The 22629-nt window shown below is 49.5% G+C and overlaps 1 protein-coding gene across 1 annotated transcript in view; it reads right to left on the bottom strand.

Annotated features, from left to right (window-relative positions):
- INTS6 (integrator complex subunit 6) overlaps positions 1-22629 on the bottom strand; it is a 428531-nt gene that overhangs the window by 5778 nt on the left and 400124 nt on the right. Inside the window, exon 17 of the mRNA XM_078657272.1 lies at positions 12428-12521. Within this exon, the coding sequence (XP_078513398.1) occupies positions 12428-12521 (94 nt within the window). The remainder of the gene's footprint in view (positions 1-12427; positions 12522-22629) is intronic.

Raw genomic sequence — 22629 nt, 5'->3', positions numbered from 1 at the left:
AGTTGCAGCTCTCTTCCAGAGTGCTGTCTTTTCCTTGGTCTTCTGTTTGGTGGCCTTTTTTCCAACTCTATGCAGTACCCGAACTGCATAATATTGAGTATCCACTTGTCTGTTATTTTTCTCCATTCCTGGAGAAAAAATCTCAATCTTCCTCCTACCGGAGTTACATGTTCCTTTGAGTCTTGTCCGTGTAGCCCTCTCCTCTTTGTTTTTCCGTGCTCCTCCCCCGGAGGGTGTGGGTGGTAGAGCACCTTCTCTTGTGTGAAGTCACTTTGAGGGGGGCTGTTCGCCGCCTCTTCTTCTCTGGCCCCGTCCATTTCCTCTCGATCGAAAGGACTGGCCCCTGCCTTGGTAGTTCCAGTTTTGCCTCTGCTGCCCCTGGTGGCCTTGGCTGTCACTCTGTTGTCCCTGGTGGAAACTCTGGTGAGAATCTCCTCGCTGGTTTCCACCTCTGCCGTTCGGCCTCCGCGACGGAGTGCCCCTTCTCATCCCTCTGAACTGCAGGGCTCCCATGGACCTTGCCGTGTCGTTGTCCTTCTTCAGTTGGGTGAGCTTACCATCAACTGGGGCTCCGAACAAAGTTTCACCGCTGAAGGGCGTGTTCAGGATGTTGTTCTGGACTTCAGCCTTGAATCCTGAGATCCTGAGCCATGCTTGCCTTCTTTCAGTGATGCCTATAGCCATCAGTCTGCTGGATGTTTCTGCCCCGTCCAAGGCTGTCTTCAGGCATGAGTTGGCGATGTTCTTTCCTCCCTCTACCAGGCGTGCTGCTCTGTCACGGTATTGTTCCGGGAGGTGCTTGAGTAACTGTCCCATCTCCTCCCAGTGCTGGTATTGATGCCTATTCAGGAGGGCGTTGGAATTCGCCATCCGCCAGTGCGTCGCAGCGTTCCTCTCAATTTTTCTGCCCGTTAGGTCCATCCTCCTGCTTTCCTTGTCAGGGGGGGGGGGTCCGGACGTTGTTGGGACGTTTGCCCTTTTCCTGGCCGTTGCAGCGATGATAGAATCTGCTGTGACGGAACCCTTGATGTAAGCTGGGTCTTCGGAGGAGAATTTGTACTTCTTCTCGGTCCTCGGCGTTACAGATCTGCATGTAGCCGGGTCCCTGAAGGCCTCCTTTCCCTGGGCCGTGATGCTCTTGAGCATGGGCAGGAACTGGCTCCTTGTCTGTATGGGGAGCAGTGTCTCGAGCAGGAAGTCTGCTTCTGGCTTCTCCTCTTCCAGCTTAATTCCATAAGCTGTTGCCGCCTTTCTTACCACCTCATTGTATGCCCCAATGTCATCCGGTGGCGAAGGCCTCGAGGGGTATGTCTCTACCGCCTCCTCTGGGTTTTCGGTCTCGATGTCCTGCCATTCCTGGTCTTGGGCCGTCGAGGAACCTGAGCCGTAGCTCGACTGCTGTTCGCCATAATCCCCATCTGTGTAGTAGAGGTCCTCCTCCTCTTCGTGCTCCGAAGGTTCCGGAGTTTTCGGCGGTTCTTCGATGTCGAACTCTTCGACCGCCTGTACCTCAGCGACGGTCGGTGCCGGCTTCGGGGGAATCTTGTAACTTTTCATTTTTTCGTCGAATTCCTTCTTTCTCTGAAGGATATTGTCCATTTCGGCCTCGAGCCTTCTCTTTTTCCTCTGCATTTCTGCGGCTTGTTCGTCGTCGAGCGTTTCGGCCGCCCTTTTCGGCGTCGTCGTCGACGTCAAAGCTTTCTTCGGCTCTCTTTCTTTCGACGTCGAAGTCGAAGGCCCTTTTTCGGGGGTTTGCTTCGATGACCTTTGCTTTTCGCTGGTCTTCTGCCTCCGGGAGTCCTTCTCAGAGGATCCGCTGGGCTCGGCGGATGCAGCTTCGGTCGTCGATTTGCTCGGCGCCGGTGCTCCTTTCGAGGCTCTGTGCTCAGACTTTCGAGAGTCTGCCTCAGGTTTTCGAGGCCCTGTGGGATTTTTCGGGGTCGTAGACTCTCCTACCTTATCAGGCGTATTCTTATCGGTCTCAACGACCGTGGAGTCATCTGGTCCTTCGGCGATGTTGTCCTCATCGTCGGTGGAGAGGCCAAGATCATAAAGCGTCGGGGCTTGGCCTTTGCCCTGCATCGTGTGGTGAGTCGTCCTCTGTCTCTCTCGAATTCTGAGTGTCTTCGGCTTGAAGACGGAACAGGTGTTGCAGTCTCCGCTCTCGTGGTCGATTGGCAGGCAGAGGTTTCAGACTGGGTGCTGGTCCTTCTGTGCGAACTTGTGGTGGCAGTTCTTGCAGAATTTAAACGGCGTCTTGTACATCCCTGCGCTCAGGGGGTCACCTGTGTGCGCATTCCTTCAAGGACGGTGAAGATTTCGAAGTTCTCTCCTTTCTTCTTTGCCTCCTCGCTAAAGGTCTTCTTCTGTCGATGTTCTCAGGACTTCACCTGTGAGTTTTCGCTGTATTTTCCTTCTTTCTTCCTCCAAACTTCTGGAGCTTCACGCGACGATCCAGACCCAACGGCGGAAAAAAGAATCTGAAGATGGCGCCCACGGGTGGTAGCTTCCGCCGGAAGCACGCCGACGTCACCGAAAGGGACACCAAATGGTGGGATGTCGACGCCCACCTGGGCTACAAAAAAAAAAAAAAAAAAAAAGAAGAAAGACTGATTCCGGACCCAACCACCAGATTGCGGAATATGCACAGCATAGTGAATCCAGAAAGATTCACGCTGCAAAACAATAGCGCATGTTTTGGGTCCAGATGGTGGAGCCTTTCTTGCTCTTTTGAAGGATGCGGAGGCGGAAAGAAGGTGGGCAAAGTGATAGTCTGCCCGATGTGGAAGGGCGTGACAACCTTTGGCAGGAAAGGACGGGTCCTGAGAACCACCTTTTCCGGGTGAACAGAAAGGAAAGGAGGTTTGGAAGAAAGAGCCTGGAGCTCACTCACTCTTCTGGCAGAGGTGATAGCAACCAGGAAAGCATCCTTTAAGTTGAGAAGACGTAAAGGACAGTTGTGAAGCGGCTCAAAGGGAGCTCACATCAAGTAAGTCAATACAAGATTCAAGTCCCACTGGGGCATTATAAATGGAACCGGAGGGCACAGATGTGTAATGCCTTTCAGGAAACGGTTAACAACCGGGGACTTAAAAAGAGAAGGCTGATCAGGAAGCCGAAGAAAGGCGGAGTTGGCAGAAAGATAACCTTTGATCATGCCCAGAGCAGAGCCCTGCTGGGCCAAGGAAAAAAGGAACAGAAGGACTTCTGAAAGAGGGGCAGAAAGGGGATCAACAGCCTTTGCTGTGCACCATGCCACAAATTTTTTCCACCTACAGGCGTATACCGTTTTAGTGGACGAACGCCTGGCTGGCAAAATCACATCAGAGACCGCTCAATCGCCACGCATGGAGGTGGAGGCTGGACAGGTTCGGGTGGAGGACCGTTACCTGCTGCTGCGACAAAAGATCCTCCCCAAGAGGTAGTCGGATCTGGGGATCGATCGCCATGCTGAGTAGCTCGGGATACCAATATCTTGTGCCCAATACGGAGCCACAAGAATGACTTGGTCTCGTTCACGCTGAATATTCTTCAGCACTCTGGGCAGAAGTGGTATAGGCGGAAAGGCGTACAACAGATCGCAACTTCACTTGCGTCGAAAAGTGTCGCTTTGGAAATTCCAACGCGCAGAACTAATGACATTGCGTGCTCTCTTCGGTGGCAAATAGATCTAACCAAGGCTCTCCCCACTGCTGAAAGAGACCTTGCGCCACGTCCGAGTTCAGACGCCATTCGTGATCCATCAAGCACCGGCGGCTGAGTTCGTCCGCTCTGGTGTTCAGAGAACCTGCCAGGTGTTGAACCACAAAGGTAATGCCTTCATGTTCCAGCCATGTCCAGAGGCGCAGAGCCTCCTGACATAGGGTCCACGACCCCACCTGCCCGGTTTGTTGCAATACCACGTGGCAGTGGTGTTGTCTGTGAACACCTGCACCACACTTCCCCGGACAGAGGGAAGGAATGCCTTCAGTGCCAGTCGGATCACCAGCTGCTCCAAAAGGTTGATATGGTGCCAGGAATCTGCCAGAGACCCGAGGCCTCTGAGCTCCGCCTCTCCCAAGTGGCCGCCCCATCCCAGGAGGGACGCATCCGTCACCACTGTGTGCTCCGGTTGGGGAAGGGAGAAGGATCTGCCATGGACCCAATCGCGATTCGTGAGCCACCACTGCAACTGTTGTGCAGTGCCCTCCGAGAACTGGACATGATCGGAGAGGTTGCCCTGATGCTGTGCCCACTGGAACTTCAGGTCCCACTGCAGAGCCCGCATATGCCATCTGGCATGTTGCACCAGCAGGATGCAGGAGGCCAAGAGGCCTAGGAGCCGGAGGGTCATCCTGACAAACCCGAGATAGATGCCGAAAGATCGCAATCATAGCCTGAATTTCCCGGAAGCGCTGCTCAGGAGGATAGACCAGAAACAGCGTTGAATCCAGAACCGCTCCGATGAAGGGGAGCTTCTGAGAGGGACTCAGGTGCAACTTCGGCACATTGATGGAAAACCCCTGCAGATGCAGGTGGTCGGTCATAGTCTGAAGGTGGCATACAACTGTATGGGGCAAGCCCGCCTTCAACAACCAGTCGTCGAGGTAGGGGAAGACTGACACCCCAGACCTGTGTAGATGAGCTGCGACCACCACCATCACTTTCGTGAACATTCGAGGGGCACTGGTAAGGCCGAAGGGGAGCACGGCAAACTGAAAATGCTCCTGGCCCACCATGAACCACAGGTAACGCTGGTGCGCCGGCAGGACGGGGATGTGAAAATAAGCGTCCTGCAAGTCCAACTGTATCATCCAGTCTCCAGGGTCTAGGGCAGCCAGCACCTGAGCCAGTCAGCATTTTGAACTTCTCCTATCTGGAGGAAGCGGTTGACGTCCCGAATGTCCAAAATGGGGCACAGACCTCTTCCCCCCCCCGACCCCCCCTCCAGTCCTTCTTGGAGACCAGAAAGTAGTGGGAATACCAACCACTCCTTACTTCCAGCCCAGGGACGCAATTGATGGCCCCCTTGGCAAAGAGGGCCGTAACTTCCTGTTGGAGAAGAACCAAATGATCCCCAGACATGCGGTGGCACTGGGGTGGTATGGCTGGAGGGGAAGACTAAATGGGACGGGAGTAACCCTTGCGGATTAACTGCAGGACCCACTTGTCCGACGTGATATCGCGCCAGTGGGGGAGGTGATGGCGGATCCTGCCACCCACTGGTGTGGAGTGCTCCATGAAGCTCGGACTAGGGAGGCTTGGAAGTAGGCACAGCGGGGGTGGAGGTGGACAGACCCAAACGCTGACTCCAAGGCCTGCCCTTGCGGAAGCCGCGACCATGGCCGCGCTGAGGCTGGTTCTGCACAGGCTTGTTGAATGAACGCACCTGGGTGCCTCTGCCCTGGCCACGAAAGGAACGAAACCCAGGAGTGGCAGGGTTATTTGAATAAAGACGCAAGGACTTGGCCGTGGCCCACGAACCCTTAAAGCTTTCCAAAGCACTGTCAGCCTTATTGCCAAACAGGCGGGTGCCATCAAATGTATATCCATGAGCGAGCTCTGGACATCGGGTGAGAACCCAGTCAAACGCAACCAGGCGTGATGTCGCAACGCCACCGTTGTAGAAACCACCCTGCCCAGCGAGTCTGCGGTGTCCAAACCACACCGAATGGCGAACTTAGCCGCATCCTTACCTTCAGCAATTGCCTGAGAAAGGACAGCCTGGATCTCCTCAGGGCACTGAGGCAACACTTGAGCAACAGAATCCCACACCGCGTGAGAGTAGCGGCCTAACAAGCAGGTGGTGTTCACCGACCGCAGCCCCAGGCTGGCTGAAGAGAACAACCGCTTACCAAACTCTTCCAGTTTCTTAGAGTCCTTGTCTGGGGAGCCGAAGGAAAGGCACTCTGCAACGTCGAGGCCTGGATGACCAGACTTTCAGGCGTGGGATGGGTGGTCAGAAAAGCCGGGTTGCCCGGTGCCGGGCGGGGGCATTTGGCAATGTTTTTATCCACCGGGGCCCCCGTAGCCAGCCGCGACCAAGTGACCAAGAGGACTTCGGTAAGGGCGTCATTGAAGGGAAGCAACGGCTCCGCCGAAGTAGACGCCGTCTGGAGCACCTTGGTGAGGAGGTTGGTTTTGAGGGCCACCGTGGGGAGGTCGAGGTTGAGGGCCTCAGCCACCAGACGGAGCACTATTGTGTAGGAAGCGCCCTCCTCCATCGTAGGCGGGGGAGAGGCAAATTCCAGGTCAGAAGAGACATCGAGATCGCCGACGTCGTCCAGATTGTCCACCAAATTCAGCTCGGAGTCACACTGCCGGGCAAGAGGGTCCTCGGATCCTTCCCAGTCCTCCTGTGCCTCCGGAGCCGGGGAAGCAACAAACTGTGCCGGAAAGGGCGCTGCTGGCGGAGCTGCCGGGCCAACAGGATCTGGACACGGGACAGCAGGGCCCGAAGGCGCGCCGGCGGGAGCCAGAGGCCTGAACAGGGAGTCCATGGTAGCAAGAAACTCTTGTACCTGTTAGGGAGTCGCAGACGGACCCGGGTAGACCGTGGGTCTCCCAGGCTCCAGAGGAGCCGCAGGGGCGGAGCCCCTGTCTCTCTCGTCCACCTCCAAGGAGCAACGTCAGAGAGCGAACACGCTTCTTCGACTTCTTATGTCGTCGCTTACCAGAATCTGAAGGCGAATACTTGGAGCCCGAGAAGCGACGGCTCCGGTCCCGCGAGTGGTCCCGGGAACAGCCCCTAGACCCGGAGCGGCGGCGGGATGAATGCTGGGCCTCCAGCAACTTCCGGCGCGCTCCCTCAAGGCTATGGCTCGACAGTCGTGATCATTCTCCAGGCAGTATAGGCAAAAATCGTGGGGGTCCGCCACCGACATTTACGGCGGCAGGCCCTACAGGACTTAAAGCCAGGCATGCCTACGTGCACCAGGAGAAAAAGGGGGGGGGGAAGGGGGGGACGACAAAAGTTCCAAAACAGTAAGCAAAAAGAGACCAAGGTGCTTGCTTAATACGGATCTGCGCTTGCTGGCGCGGAAAAGGTAAGAACTGACGTCAGCACGCATGGGTGGCGCCTAAGTACTCTCCGTGACGTCATCTCGGCGCTTACGATGCCAGTGACCGAGCCGCAGGACGCCACCTACGGACGCGCAGGGGTACTGCTAAGCAAAACTTTCCAGATCCAGTCTGGCGCCTGGGGATATTCTAGGGTAAGGAATCTATCACTAACATGTCTCTTTCAGATTCCATATTTCTGCTCACACCTCCGAGGAGAAAAAACTGCTCCCTATTTTGATGTAAACCACTGCAGTAATGTCAATGTGCACCAAAACACCGATATTTTTAACAGAACAAAAGAAACCCTTTAGGATTAATATATTGTCTTTCAAAATTAATCTTAAGCGCAACTACATCATATTCTATAAAGGTTGAAAGTTTGGACATTTCTGGCACAATTGTTAAAAAAATACATTTTTTAAAAGCCCCTAAACAAGGCCATACATAAATAGTTATGCTGCAGCGAGGTAAACCAGAAGTATCGAGACGCCTCTCAATGCTCTCAAAACAGGGACAGCTTTCCATACCTTCATTCCAAAAGGACAACAATGCTCGTCAGTAGTGGTGTGTAATTTGTTGTACTGACACCCTCTTGACATGTGGAGCCGTATTATCTTGGCGTGGATGACCTGACCACCCTACTAAAAGAGCGGATGCAATCTGTGCAGGAGGGGGAAGAGGAGGCTGAATGCCGAGTGGCAATAGATTAGTATATCCAATCCTTCTCTTTCAGCCAAGAGCAATCAATCTGATGCACCTGATCCTACCGCACTTTCTGCAGTACTTTATACAGAAGTGGGATTGGCAGGCAGGCCAGAGTCCAGCTGAAACTGAAGGCATCACTCATTGAACATTTTGCGCAAGAAAACGACAGCAAACCAATGGCAACCACTTCCTGATTCGAATTGTGGCAGAGGAGATCCACAAAGCAAACCCCCACCACCACCTCCCAGTGTAGAGATGATTATCTCTGTTACCTCAGCATGTAGCTTCAGCTCATGGTCCACAGTAAGACATTACTGAGGGCATCCTCCCTCAAAATCAGGGAGCCTGCAAGATGGACCGCTCCACAGGCCAGATTCCTCACTGCAGTGCCAATGTTCACAGGTGAATTGGTGTCGAATATAGGGGTCACAACCTGACACTCCTCTGTTTGTTGGCCTAGTGGACAGTAGTGGTTGTCCAACATAATCTGGATGTTGCTTACCTAGAAGGAAGGGAGAAAAGCCTTCAGGCAAAGATGGGCCTGCCAAAGCTCAAGCACGTTTAGACGTAGGAGCTAGTCTAAAATGGACATGGGGCCCTGTGCCGTCATGTCGCCCAGATTGGCACCCCAGCCCAGCGAGAAGGGATATGTGACCCCAGTAGCCTGAGTTTGCAAAGAACTGAATTTTGAAGGTTGAAGGAGTCCATACACCAGTGCAGATCCTGATTCACTGACCTGAAGATTCACACCTAATCCGAGAGACTTACTTGGTGTGACAGCCACTGCCTCCTCAAGGCACGAGTGAAGGGCCATCACCTGCCACCTGGTGTGACATACCAACACGATGCACAAGGTCAAGAGGCCTAGCTAGTGCAAGAACAGCAGGACTGGGATCAGAGTTTGATTCAGACATATCAAAATCACCGCCTGAATCGCCATGATCCTCTGAAGAGGAAAAAGAGCCTGCATAACAGTTGTACCAAGCACTGTTTGATTAAAGTCAGACTCTGCGTACGATTGAAGTGAGCATTCTGGAAGTTGATGGTAAAGCAGAAGTCTTGGAGGGGTCTCCGCATCCACTGGAGATGTCCACAGGAGTAGTGCTGGGGAATAGGTTTTCACAAGCCCGTCACTCAAGTATGGAAATACTTGGACTACAGATTGCTGCCAGGAAGCTGCTATCCCCACCTTCGTAAAGACACCTGAAGCAGTTGGTAGTCCGAACCTCAAGTATCACCAGTGGGCATAGAGAATTGGAAGTAGGCGTCCTTGAGGTCCATGAACACCAACCGATCTCCAGACTTCAAGGTCAGCATGACCCGAATCAGGGGCAGCATTTTCAATTTGTCCTGTTACACAACGTTTAAGAAGGAGGCAATCAAGGCTAGCTATCAGGCTCCTGTGCTCTTGTACCTTCATTCAAGAAGGCAAGGACTTCTGCCTCTTTCATCGAGGTGAGTCAGCAGTGTGCACACTCGGAAGGAAGGGAGATGGTCTGGAGGGGAGGATATGAAAGGAAGAGTGTGGCCCTGGCAGATCAGCTGGATCCATTTAGGATTAAGTCCAACAAGTGGCAAAATGGGAGACACTCCATCCCACAGAAAGGGGGATGTCATAAGAAGTGGGGTAATGGGTTTAGGAGCAGAAAGCCTCAAGAGGATGTTGGGGACTAAATCAGTGGCTGCAGTATGTGAGATTACCCAAAGCAACCCCTGCACTGAAAGTAGTCCTATTGTTATGGCAGAGTTGGAACACACTGAGATGGCTCCCTTTGCTGAGCTATTGGTGGAACTGCCTGCAGGGGAGGCCAGGCCAAGTATGTGAGCAGTAGTCCTGCTTTTCTTGAAGTGTTCTAGGAAGAGGTCTGCCTTCTCTCCTAACTGCCTCACACCATTAAAGGATATGTCCATGAGCTTAATGTGGACTGCTCTAGAAAATCCAGTGGATTGGACTCAAGCATGCAGTGCTTCAGCTGTAGATATAGACTGAGCAACAGCGTCTGCATAATCTAGGGCACACTTTACGATTGGCTTAGAGGCATCCAGGCCATCAATCTCAAAGGAAGAGAAAGGCGATTTCATATAGCTGGTGGGTTGATATGTTTAAGGTCAGTCAGTTCTCATAAGGCAGGGATGTATCAGTTAAAAGGGATCTGGCATTAGCCATGCAAAAGGCCAAACTGCCAGTGGGCAAAGATTTGAAGCAAGAGTTACACATTTCTTTCGATTTCGAGAGCCACAAAAACTACAGTGGGATTCTGACTATGACTGAGTAACAAAAGCTGAATGGGTCTATGGCATGTGGCAATCTTCCTGTGGACTGCCGAGTCCAAAGAGGGTTCCTTCCATGCATCCAAGAGAGGGTGCAGGAACGCCTGATTAAATGGGGGCAATGGTTCAGCTGTTATCTTGTAAAATGTAAAGTCAATTTGAAGGCTTGCTGCTTTCCAAATGACTGTTATAAAAGATGAAATCTCTTCTGAACCAGGGCCACGGAGGTAGGAAATGTCAACATCTGGTGAAGTATCCTGGAAATGGGCTTTAAATCCAAGTAGAGGTCAGCAGCAGTAATGCAAGGAGGCAGAAAGTGATCAGCTTTTACGTCATAATTAGGCTCTCCTTTTTTCAGTTTCTATTTGTTGCGAATTCCAGTGTTTTTGTGTGCCTTTTACAATGCTTTCAAAAACTGTAAAAATCTGTGGTATGTTTACTCTTTCTTGCTTCATACATATCTTGTTCAAAACAAGGAAAGAGTGTAGAAAGACTCGCAGTAATACAATCATAGCTGAGAAAAGGAAGGTATACAACACCAATTGGGTTTGTATAGAAAGCCCTCACTCACCAACCTGGTTGGTGACATGCTTCATCATCGGGCCCCACTGGGAGAGGCCGAATGCCTCCCCAGTGTGCTTTAACGCCAGATTTACTGCGGAGCGGGTAATGTGGAATAGTGAGTGCTAGGTGATAGTGTTGGTAGTGAGATAAAAAATGTCTGAATTATATCAAAAAATTATTTATTACTTGATCAATTGGACATATTAAAAGCAATGTGTTGGAAAGTAAACCAAATAGATTGTTAAGGCCCACCCTAACCTAGGGACGTGAAAGTGAAAAGATCTTCGGGACCCGGTTACAGAGGGTGCATGCAGGTTTCCAGCGGGTGCCTGGCGTCGAGGGCGGTGTGACGATTTTGCCACCACCCCCCTCCCGAGGTCCATGGTGTGAAATTCTCACCATCCAAGTGCTTTTTTAAAAAATGTTGGTCTCCATAATTGAGAGTACCACAAATGGAATTATTTAATTTCCTTTTCTTGCACTTTATACTTCTTTTTCACTTTCACGTCCCTAGGTTAGGGTGGGCCTTAGCGCGCCCATACCGCCAGGGTTTAGTCCACTACAGGTCCTGACAAATGCCAGGTAATTTAACACCAACATTGGCAGAAACATGATGACCCACTAACAATTTTATTGGAAACAGCCAAACAATCTATTTGGTTTACTTTCCAACACATTGATTTTAATATGTCCAATTGATCAAGTAATAAATAATTTTTTGATACAAAACTTTGAATCAGTAACAAGGAATGTATGAGTCATGAGGATAAAAGGGAGGATTTACATATAAAGTCAAAATCTGAAGAAAAAAGACAACCTTTTTTCCTGAGATAAATTAGTTTTTCTATCGTCTTTAACAGAAGAGAGTCTAATGAATGAACAGTCACTATGAATACAAACAGATTTCACACAAGTTTGGAGATTTTCTACAAGACACCTCCCTTGCCATCACCCATACTCACAATTGGAAATTATTCAAAGATGGGAGTAACAGACACAGACAGGCATGAAAGTAACAAAAGATTCTAGCTAAATATGGTCAAAGCAAAAGCTGTTATGGGACAGTACTAGGTTTCTGGGTTGCTTCACGCAGGTATTTATCCAACCAGATGGAGTTACAGTTGCCTTGCTAATTGTTTATTAGATATGGATTTTCTCCGCATCTTAACAAGTATGCAGGAGGTTATGGTCAGCAAAATAACAGCTGATGCAGATTGAGAGCGAAGAATCACCAAAAGCAACTTAATTGCCTAGTAATGAATCACGTTGGAACACAATTAAAGAGTCTCAAATATGAGCTTTAGGCTCGAGAAGCTAAAAATATATATATTTATGGAACCCATAAAAATCCTGGCAAGTCTAGTAATTACTTACACACTGAAAATTTGGAAAGACCTATTACTAAAAAAAACAGAACTTGTTAAAAATTCTTGAGATACCCACACAAAGTTCTGAAGTTACTGGCATAGAAAAAAAGAAACTAACATGGTCAGTGTGCAGGAACCTTTATAACTTGATGAATTCTTTCGAATCTGAACCTGATCACTTCTAACGTGGTCTAAGATGTCTGGGCAGACCACAGGGAATTAATCACTACTGCTTAAATTAGTTTAAAATATTTCAGGCGTATCAGACAGAACCGTGAGGATATTTCATGAGTCTACGAATCTGCAAATCAAAATGAATCCATTATGATTTAGATTCTTCTTTCAACTATTCTAAAACTTTTCTCCTAGTGTCGTCATTCAAAATACCTTTGCATAACGTTCATGCTTATAATGAGCACTCTCTGGTGAGAAAATCCAAGGCAAAATGCAACAAAGCTTTTATATGGCGAATCACTTACCTTGAAGCTTCTTTGATAACATTCTGTAGGAACATAAGTCGAATCTGTAAACTTCCTTGGACATGCTTCAATAAAGAGAAGATATTTTCATATTCTAAAATAAAAAAATCCATAATCACTTCTGTGTTTAGACATGGTAAATTGTATCAGCATTGTAAATCTGGTTCACATACTGTGATTGCTCCACATGAAGTATCCCAAAGAGGCTTAGTATTGTTTAAAAATACATTTTTACTGAAACAGGTTTTGGCTTAAGTAACAGTTTTTACACAATTATCAGCATTATCAGAGGACATAGAGCTCAAACATCTATAAAGTCTGCACAACTGCAAAAGGAACAAACCCTATTCAACCACTACATTAAGTAAGAGTCCTAGCTCATGATTAAGGGTCCTAAAATAATGAATAAGCCTACTAAGTAATTAAACTACTCAATAAGACTAAATCCATCCTGCTTTGCTGTTGACAATTCCACATACAATATTTTTATAACAGTAGTTCTGCAATTCCACTCTACCAATGAAGATTAAAAACATTTATTTCATAGAGACAAACAACTAGCTTCGTAGATGGCAAGAGAATCTCTTCTTTCATTGACGAATTGTCACAGTAACAAAGTAGTCCGCTTATTATACAAACAAGGTTCACACTGCTGATGAGCAAGCCTTGTTGATAGTCCAAACAAATGTCACAAAAACGTACCTAGTAAACGAAAGTTGCAAGGCTAAAAATCAGGAACAGCACAACCGGAGAGCAAAAATGTTCTCAACGTTAACATAATAGACCATGACTCGGGTCAAAGCTGGTCTGCCAAAACAAAGCTCAAATTAGAGATTTCGACAAGGAATGTCCATCAAAACATGAAGGGTGAAAACGTGAGATCTTCCCTTAATTGTTGGGAACAATAGTGGTTCTGTTAATGTAAAAAACAAGGACCCCCTGCAAGTAATAAGATTCCTAGGGCAGGGCAAAATGTGCAATCGAAGAAAAAAATAGTGGTTCTGTACAGGCTGACTTGCCCCTATCCTACCCGTGTTACAATTCTAGGTGCCATAGTGATATCAGATGATCTAACCATCTTCATCTGAAACAAACGCTAAAATAACTATTTATGGAAAAGTGACCAGTTTTTAAGTGCATAAATACCCTTTCTGGACTATTTGGGAACCTACAGTACGGGAGATGTTAGACAAGTAACTCAAATAATCTGGTATGCAAGAAATAGATCAGGCATTGTACAGGTTTACAGGTTGGGGATCACTGCACAACCCGCTCATGGGCATCAAAATATCAAACTGATGCTTTTGGCAAGAACTGCTGTACATTAAGTACACCGTGAAGGTGTGAAACATTAGATTCCCTTGTTGAGGGGCATCCACAGCAAGTTGATCATGAACGGACTTGATTTTGTTGTAGAAGAACAGTGTTACCTCGCCACATTGAGGATGGGAGAGCGAGGGAGGGGACAGAAAAGCACTGGCGGCTGAAAGTTTCTTGACCACCTTAAACAGAGTTTTCCGACAGTGTTGGAAGCTGGAAATCTTCTCAATATAGAAGGCTTCACGAGGCGACCTGCAAAGAGCATGGTATCTCTTTAATGCTCCCAAATATTCCAGCTTAGCACCAGACAGTGAATGTTTCCTCCACTGTCTTTCTAAGGCTTTATAGCGGTGGATGTCCTGGTCACCCTTGTCTTGACCCAGTGGTCCGCCCTCTTTCCCAATTCTTGGGGAGAAATTGGACCTAGGACTACCAGATACTGATGCAACTTTTCATCAATGGAATTACTTAATATGTGTATTTTCATAAACAAAGTATAAAGAGCATCATAATCCTGCACTTTGCTTCCAGTCAACCAGCCACCTAGTGATTTCCTCGAGTAGTCTACAAATTCCACTCAGGGTTGACTCGGTTTTCTGAACCCCCTAAATCTAATTCTATACTCCTCAGTAGTGAGTCCAAATCCCTCAATCAGGGTACCCTTCATGAGTTCATAGGACTCTGCTTCTGCCCCACTAAGGGTCTGAAGTCTGTCTCTGCACTTACCAGAGAACAGTTCCCAAAGGAGTGCTCCCCAGTGAGTTTTCTTCACTTTTCTGGCTTCGCAAGCCCACTCGAAGGTTGAACCACTTGGTGATATCATCACGATCCACAAAATTAGGGACAATCCCTTTTGGGGATTTTTGCATCATAAGATTGCTCTCTGACGCTATTTATTAAGTTGCAGCCACTATTGATGGGAGCTAGGCCTATCTCTGCTCTTTCTTTTTCTAGAGCCAGGAGTCTGGTCTCTAGGTCTAATCTTTTGGCCAACCTTACTAAAAGATTGGTCTCATTGAAGCGGTCCTCAATGGACTCAGAGGCTCCTGACCCACCTGTGTGGGACCTAGGTACTTGTGAGTTGAATTCTTGGATTAAGGGGCACTTCTCTCCCTATGAGGGGAGGGGGGGCGTTGGAAGTTATCCTCAACTCCTCCATCTTCTTCCTTCGAGATGTCTTCACCATTCTCAGAGGGATGGTCCTTAGCATACCCTGCAAACAGCTCCTGGAGCTTTTGTTTGGAGGGATGGGACCCCGTGTTAATATTTTTAAGTTTACATAGAGACCATAACTCCCTGAATTCTAAGTAGAGATAAGGGGTGAGGTAGAGATCTTCAACCATATTCTCTATGCCAGTGTTATCTTCACTAATAGCTGGGTTCTTTTTAAGAAACATTCGAATACAAATTCTAACCCCTCTTACACCTAACTAAAGTGAACTTTTATTTTTTCTAAATCTTTAGGGACATACCAAGGTCCTAACAAGACTTAGTAATTTGGAAAAAATGACAATTCAAAAATTCAGAATTTCTAAAGACAAGTTAGGAGTTCTGTCATGTGATCAAGTGTTGACCAAGTCAGTCCAACAAATGCAAAGTTGTATATCCCAACGAAGATCCACCAATGTAGGACACTGGCTCTGTATATACTATACCAAAGTAAGGTATAGTGTGCACAGAGTATAGTGTGCACAGAGTCCAGTGGAACCCCAAAGGTAGGCAGAGGTAAAAGTAGATAGCACTTTACTCTCAATTTGTGGAAGTGTGGGCTAGAAGGAAGGCTTTATCAGAGGATAGTGTTAAGCATTTGTTGTACACACACAGGCAAGAAATTATGTCACACACTCAAAGACTGAACTCAGACCAATTTGTTTGTATCAAAAATATTATTTAGTTATTTTATTTCTATAACCAAGCCAAGCCTGGTGCAGGTAAGTGAAATAATACATTGCAAGATTTTATGCAGTGAATTACAGTTGAATGCAGGTTCAAATGCAGTTTGTTGATTTACAGGTAAGTCAACAGTTCCAAATTATTTTTCAGTTACTTTACAGATTACTGTGCACGTTACTTATTGGATTACTTTTCAAGTTACTTTTGCTAACCAGTGTGATATGCCTAGATATCAGACTGGGACATGTCCTAGACAAAAGGTAAGTAATATAGTTTTTGTATATTTGCAGTTTTTCAAGTTTTCTTACAAATCAACTGCACACAGAGAAAAGCAGTCAATGCAATCCTACGGAAGGAAATGAAGTTATCGGTTTACAGGTAAGTACTTGGTTGTGGTAGTTGAGTTTCTGGGGTTAGAACCAGGGTTGAGGGTGCACTCTCAGAAGACCATCAGTGGCACTAGGGCGGCTGGGTGCAGGATGAGCCTTCGGTTGGTGGCTGCTCACGAGCATGCCACAAGGATGTGGGAGCAAAGCTACTGGTGTTAGGCTCAGGGCAAAGGGGGGTCCGAGTTAGCACAGAAAGGTGCACCGACAGCAGCGGATGGATGTTGTTTTGGCATCAGGTGCCCCGTTTTCAATGGGAGTTGCCGGTTTTGGATTTTTGCTGCAGGCTCGGACCAGAAGACTTCAAGGAGGAACAAACATCTGGGTAGGTAAGTTGGAGGGCTCTGGGACGTAGGTGCACCTCGGGTTCTCTTCTCCAGGGCGGCTGGATGGAGTTTTTTTTTTTTTAGGTCGGATTTCACCTTACCAGGCCACTCGCGGTTAGGGGGTTCCTGTGCAGAGGCTGGAGGTGACATTGGGGAGTCCTGGAGGGTCCAACCCACCGTGGACTCAGACTCTGGAGCACCTCGCTGAGACTGGTGGATCACCTGGATTCGGGCTGTAGGCGTCGGGTGCAGTGGTGGTTTCAGGTATCGGGTTTCTTTGTCCTCAGCAGGTTCAGAGTCTACCTTGGGAGTTTGTTGATCAGAGCCGCTGTTCACAGGAGATCCGGTCTTTGTTGAAGGCAGTCAGTCCTCCCAGGGTTCGAGGTTGCGGACTGCAGGATAAGGCGACTTTTGGCGCAGAATCTCTGGAAACTGCAGGCAGGCCAGTAGGGCTGGGGCCAAGTCAGTTCTTCTACGCAGTCTCCTCTGCGTCTTCTTTTGTCCTACTTTGTGGGATGCAGGAATCTGTCTTCTTGGTTCAGGGCTGCACATAAATACTGAGTTAAGGGGGCGTTTTAGGGGTCTCAAGGTCAGTAGCCAACGGGCTACTGAGCTTATGGTGACTACACCCTTGGTGCTCACCCCACGTAGGGGAGTGGGCACAATCCCTAATCCTGATTGGAGAGTGCTTGTCACTGAAGAGTGGGCTTCATCTCGCCTCACCCACCTGAGGGGTGGGGTTGCAGAGGTGGGCACACCTTATCGGCTGTTCGAATTTTTCCCACCTGTCTCACCGAAAGGAGGGGAGACAGGAAGGGGGCCTGCTCCTGATAGCAGGAGAGGCGGGGTCGCATTACAAAGATGGCAAGGCCTTTGAAGCGCCCCTGCCACAGATTACTCTTCCTGACCTGGGGGAGGTGTGTCCACCTCTGCCCAGGAAAGGCTACTTTTTGGGCTCAGGGAGCAAAGGTTCCCACCCCAGGGGTCCAGAAACATGTCTTGTGGTGGCAGGATGGTGTATACCAGTCAGGGAACCCACCAGAGGCTGGTCGTTTTTCGGGGGACATCTCTAGGTCAGTAGCCAATACAATACTGACCTTATGGTGACTACACCCTAGGTGTGCTCACACCACGTAGAGGAGTGGGCACAATCCCTAATCCTGATTGGAGAGTGCTTGTCACTGAAGAGTGGGCTTCATCTCGCCTCCCCCACCTGAAGGGCGGGGTTGCAGAGGTGGGCACACCTTCTCGGCTGTTCGAATTTTTTCCGCCTGTCTTTTCACCGAAAGGAGGGAAGACCGGAAGGGCGCCTGCTCCTGATAGCAGGAGAGGAGGGGTCACATTACAAAGGTGGCAAGGCCTTTGAAGCTCCCCTGCTACAGATTGCTCTTCCTGACCTGGGGGAGGTGTGACCACCTCTGCCCAGGAAAGGCTATGTTTTTGGGCGCAGGGAGCGAAGGGTCCCACCCCAGGGGTCCACAAACATGTCTCGTGGTGGCCGGCTGGTGTATACCAGTCAGGGAACCCACCAAAGGCTGATCGTTTTTCAGGGGACATCTCTAAGATGCCCTCTGAGTACATTGTATCATAAATCCCACACTGGCATCAGTGTGGGTTTATTATGCTGGGAAGGTTGATACCAAACTTACCAGAATTCAGTAAAGCCATTATGGTGCTGTGGAGTTTATACCAACAAAGTCCCAGACCATATACTCTTTTATGGCTTTACTACACTTACAATGTCTAAGAATGGACTTAGACAATGTAGGGGTACAGTGCTCATGCAACTGTAGCCTCACCAGTGGTATGGTGCACCCAGCTAGAGGGGCCATTCCTGCAACTCCCTACCTATACCATAGGCAGGGAGTTGCAGGCATGGCACACAGGTATGTGTGCCACGTGGACTTCACCAAAACACCCAGCCTGCAATTGGGGTGTGGTGTGTGTGAAGGTACAGTACCTCTAAGGGTGGCACAATATGTGCTGCAGCCCTAGTCACAGTGATCTTGGTGCTCTTGGTACCTTTTACAAGGGAATTGCATATGGCCAGAGGTGTCAATTAGGGGTACAAAGGTACAGTTTTGGGAAAGAACACAGGCCCTGGGAACCTGATTGGCACGGACCCAGGGCACATGGAGTCAAACTGCATCAGTAGTCTGGGAAAAAGTGGAGGGGTTACCGAAACAGAAACCCAGCTTCCTACAACCTGCCCCAGATGGCCGCCTGTCACTATTGTGAGATCTGGGTGGAAAAGGGAGAGGGGTCTGCCTCTGACCCAATCGTGATTTGTCAACCACCACTGCAAGTCTTTCGCAGTGTCCTCTAGTATCTGAACCAGGTCGGTGAGATTTCTTTGGTGCGGATCCCACTGAAACTTCAGGTCTCACTGCAGAGCCCACATGTGCCACCTTGCATGGTCCACCAGCAGGATGCAGGAGGCCATTAGACCCAACAGCCTCAGAGTCATTCTCACTGAAATACACGGTGGAGGCTGAAACATCGGTATCATAGGCTGAATATCCTGGACTTGCCATTCAGGAGGTTAGGCCCAAAACTTCACTGTGTCCAGAACCTCTCCATTTAAGGGAGAGATAGAGGGAATCAGGTGCGTCGTCGGGACGTTGACAGTGAACCTCAGCAAATGGAGGAGGTTCGCCGTAGTCTTGAGGTGGGCGACGACTGCTTGGGATGAGCCAGTCTTCAACAACCAGTCGTCAAGATAGGGGAAGACTGGAACCCCTGATCTCCGCAGATGGGCTGCGACCACCACCATCCCCATTAAGAACACCCAAGGGGCACTGTTGAGGCTGAAAGGGAGCACAGCAAACAAAAGTGCTCGTGGCCTACCATAAACCGCAGGTAGTGTGAATGGGCAGGCAGGATGGGGGTATGAAAATAGGCATCCTGCAAGTCCAGCGCTACCATCCAGTCTCCTGGGTTCAGGGCAGACAGGACCTGAGCTAGGGTTAGCATCTTGAACTTCTCCTTTTTGAGGAAGCAGTTAAAGGCTCAGAGGTCGAGGCTAGGACGAAGGCCTCCGTCCTTCTTTGGGACCAGAAAATATCGGGAGTAACCACCATAGCCTATTTCTGTCCTGGAAACCCTCTATAGCTCCGTTGGCCAAGAGAGTTTTGACTTCCTCGTGGGATTAAGGCAAGGTGCTCCTCTGTCAGCTGATTGCACACTGGAGGCATGGATGGAGGGGTAGTTTAGAGGGGGAGGGAGAAGCTCCTCTGACTATTTGCAACACCCACCTGTCAAAGATAATGTCTCGCCAGTGGTGGAGATGATGGTGTATTCACCAACTGGCCATGAATTATCCTGGGGGATCGAGCTAGGAGGGTTTTGCGGTGGAGGAGGGAATCGTGTCTTGACTTCTGGCCTTCCGATGCTCTGGGTCAGGGTGAACCGCGTTCAATTCCTGCAGAGATTGCTGAACTTGCGGGACCCTCTGGCGGGAATAGGGTTGGTGTGGTTGGTAGCCCCTTCAGAAGCCATGAAAGAAGTGAAAAGCAGAAACAGGCCAGGATGTTGAGGTGAGGCCCAAGGACCTGGCCGTAGCCCGCGAGTCATTGAAATGTTCAAATGCAGCATCTGCTTTGTCCCCAAAGAGCTCGAACAATTAAAGAGCATGTCCATAAGATTAGCCTAAACATCCCTGAAAAACCAGACATCCTCAGCCGGCGTGGCGACGTAGGGCCACTGTTGTGAAAACGTTCTACCCAGATAGTCTGTCGTGTGCAAGCCGCCTCAAATGGCGAACATCGCTGCATCAGAAATAGCTTGGGAGAGCAGAATTCAGTCCTCCGAGTCTCTGGGCAGCAACTGTGCAACCGTGTCCCACATCGAATGGTAATAACAGCCCAAAAGTCATTCGGTGTTCACCGATCACAATGCTAGACTTTCGAAGGAGAACATTTTCTTCCCAAAGCTTTCCAGTCTCTTGGATTTCCTGTCTGGGGGTGTGGAACGAAACGTGCCACGGGAAGTGAAAGCTAGAACCAGAAAGCTTTGTGGGGGGTGAGGAAAGCTGGGTTGTCCGGTGAAGGGCGATGGCAGCGTGCAATCTTTCTATTCTCAGGAGCCCCTGTGCTGGGCTTGGACCAGGTACCCAGAGGAACATACATCAAGGCCTCATTGAAAGGCAGAAAGGGTTCTGGGCTGGGGACACCAGGCTGCAAGACCTCTGTCAAGATGTTAGTCTTGACTGCTACCGTAGTGAGCTGCAGATCCAAGTCCTCCGCAGCCCTATGCACCACCATAGTGAATGATGCCCCCTCCTCCGTAGCCACGGTAGTGGGAGACACCATGCCAGAATCTGGGAAGGTGTTCACACCACTGGCATCACCCTGTTCCTCACACCAGTTCATATATTGTGTCCCAATCCTCCTCATACATTCCCAACTTTTCAGAATAGGGCAGGTTAAGTCGGCATCAATGGACGCACAACCGGCTCCATGTCTTCAACAATGAGGATTGGGGAGGCACTGCCGAGGACCTTAGTTGCAGGCGTGGTGTCGGGGACAGTTGTGTTTGAGGTGCGACAGGCGGCGGTCCGGATCGAGGAACAGGTCCAGTAGGCGGCCATGGCACTGGTGCCAGAGCCGAAGGTGCAGGACCTACGGGGACTTCTTCATTCGAGCCTGCGGAACCATAAGGCACACGGACAGGGTTAGGCTGCCCAAATATAGAGTCACAGAACTCCTTAAGCTGGGCGGGGGTCGCTCCAGGCCCCGGAAAGGAAGGAAAACGCGGCGCTGACCCAGGCACCCGCTCCACGGAACTGGGCCTCGATTGCTGAGGTTCCACTGTCTCGTCATGCGACGAACATGGCAAAGTCGAAGCATGCTTTGACTTCTTGTGCTTTGTGATGCCTCTTACCAGACAACTTGGAAGAAGAGGACTACGATCAGCCAGAGCGGTGCTCGTACCTTCCTCTCGACCAAGACTGCGATAGAGACAGACGGGGCGACTTGCGAGGCGCCGGCTACCGAGTCGAGATTAGCATAAGGGACCGCTTCCTCAAAGCTTTCGGCACTATGGCCGGACAATCGAAGTGACTATGTCGTGGTCTTGCTCCAGAGACCCACTAAGTTCATGACCAAAATGGCGCGGTAAAAGGCGCTGTGCGTCTTGAACCCAGAGGTCTTCTTGCAAGGCATCCTTAGCACACCAAAAGAAGAAGTCGACAAAAAGCCTGTCAAAAATGACAGATGTTAAGCTCTCTTCGACAGATCTGCGCTGGCTGGAGAGGAAAGAAAAGAACTGATGTTAGCACGCCGAAGTGGCAGTTATATTGACGCAGACTTCACGATGACTAAGAACACAACAACGTCACGTGGAGTCGACAGACTCCGCCTACCAGCACACAGGGGTACTGCTAAGAAAAATCTTCTGAACGCAGCCTGGCACCTGGAAGTTAAAAAGGTAAGGAATCTGCGGCTAGATGTCGCCATCAGATTCAATCTTTGAAGGGGAGGGCACCGCATGGCAAACCCTGTTAGCAAAGGTGATCGGCAGTCTCAACATTGTGGCTGCCAACTTGCACACCCAAGAAATACCATGCTCAGCCTGGAAAAAAGCTGTTAACAGGCAGTTAATGCAAACCTCATTTGAATGGGACACTGAAAGGGTAAGGCTCAGCTTCACCTTTCCATGTCATTGGACACATCTTACACTCAAGGGAAGGCCCAGCGTTACTTTAACATGCAAGTAGGAAAATCTTCTACGAAGCTCATCGCCTTGCCAATTTCAGACTTTAACTCCGCCTGGGCGCGGTGGGCAGCAGCAACTACATCCAGGGTATGTCATTACAGCAGAGAATCTTGGCTTCAGTTGCTGCCCTAAATTTGGTGATGATCACAGTCGACTGCTACTTTTTCTGTTCCGGGCCAACGGCATCAGATTGTGCAGGAAAGCCTCTGATCTGTGCTTTTCTGACAACACGCCAATGGCCCTAGCTAGACTGGTGAAATTCACAGATTCCATCTGATTCACACTCCTCAACACCCCTACAGGGTGATGCTGGCTTTGTTGTAGTGTGGTATAGGCTCTCTTTCTAACCCCCAGCAGTCACAGTCAGCCCCCACTGACTACTGCAAGGGGCCCATGAGAAGCCCCACTAGCCCCTGGTGACTTGTACACCACAAGATGGTTTTGTATTTTCTATCTCCCCGCACCCTCTTTGTGGGCTTTACCCAGTGGGGCCAGGACATCAAACCAGCCCAGACTAACACCCTGATGCCCCCATTTGTTAAGCACCTTGAGTTACAAAATC

Source organism: Lissotriton helveticus, chromosome 8, assembly GCF_964261635.1.
Source record: "Lissotriton helveticus chromosome 8, aLisHel1.1, whole genome shotgun sequence".
NCBI classification, from domain to species: domain Eukaryota; kingdom Metazoa; phylum Chordata; class Amphibia; order Caudata; family Salamandridae; genus Lissotriton; species Lissotriton helveticus.
Note: the sequence above shows the minus strand (reverse complement) of the source record. Positions and strands in the feature narration are given on the sequence as shown.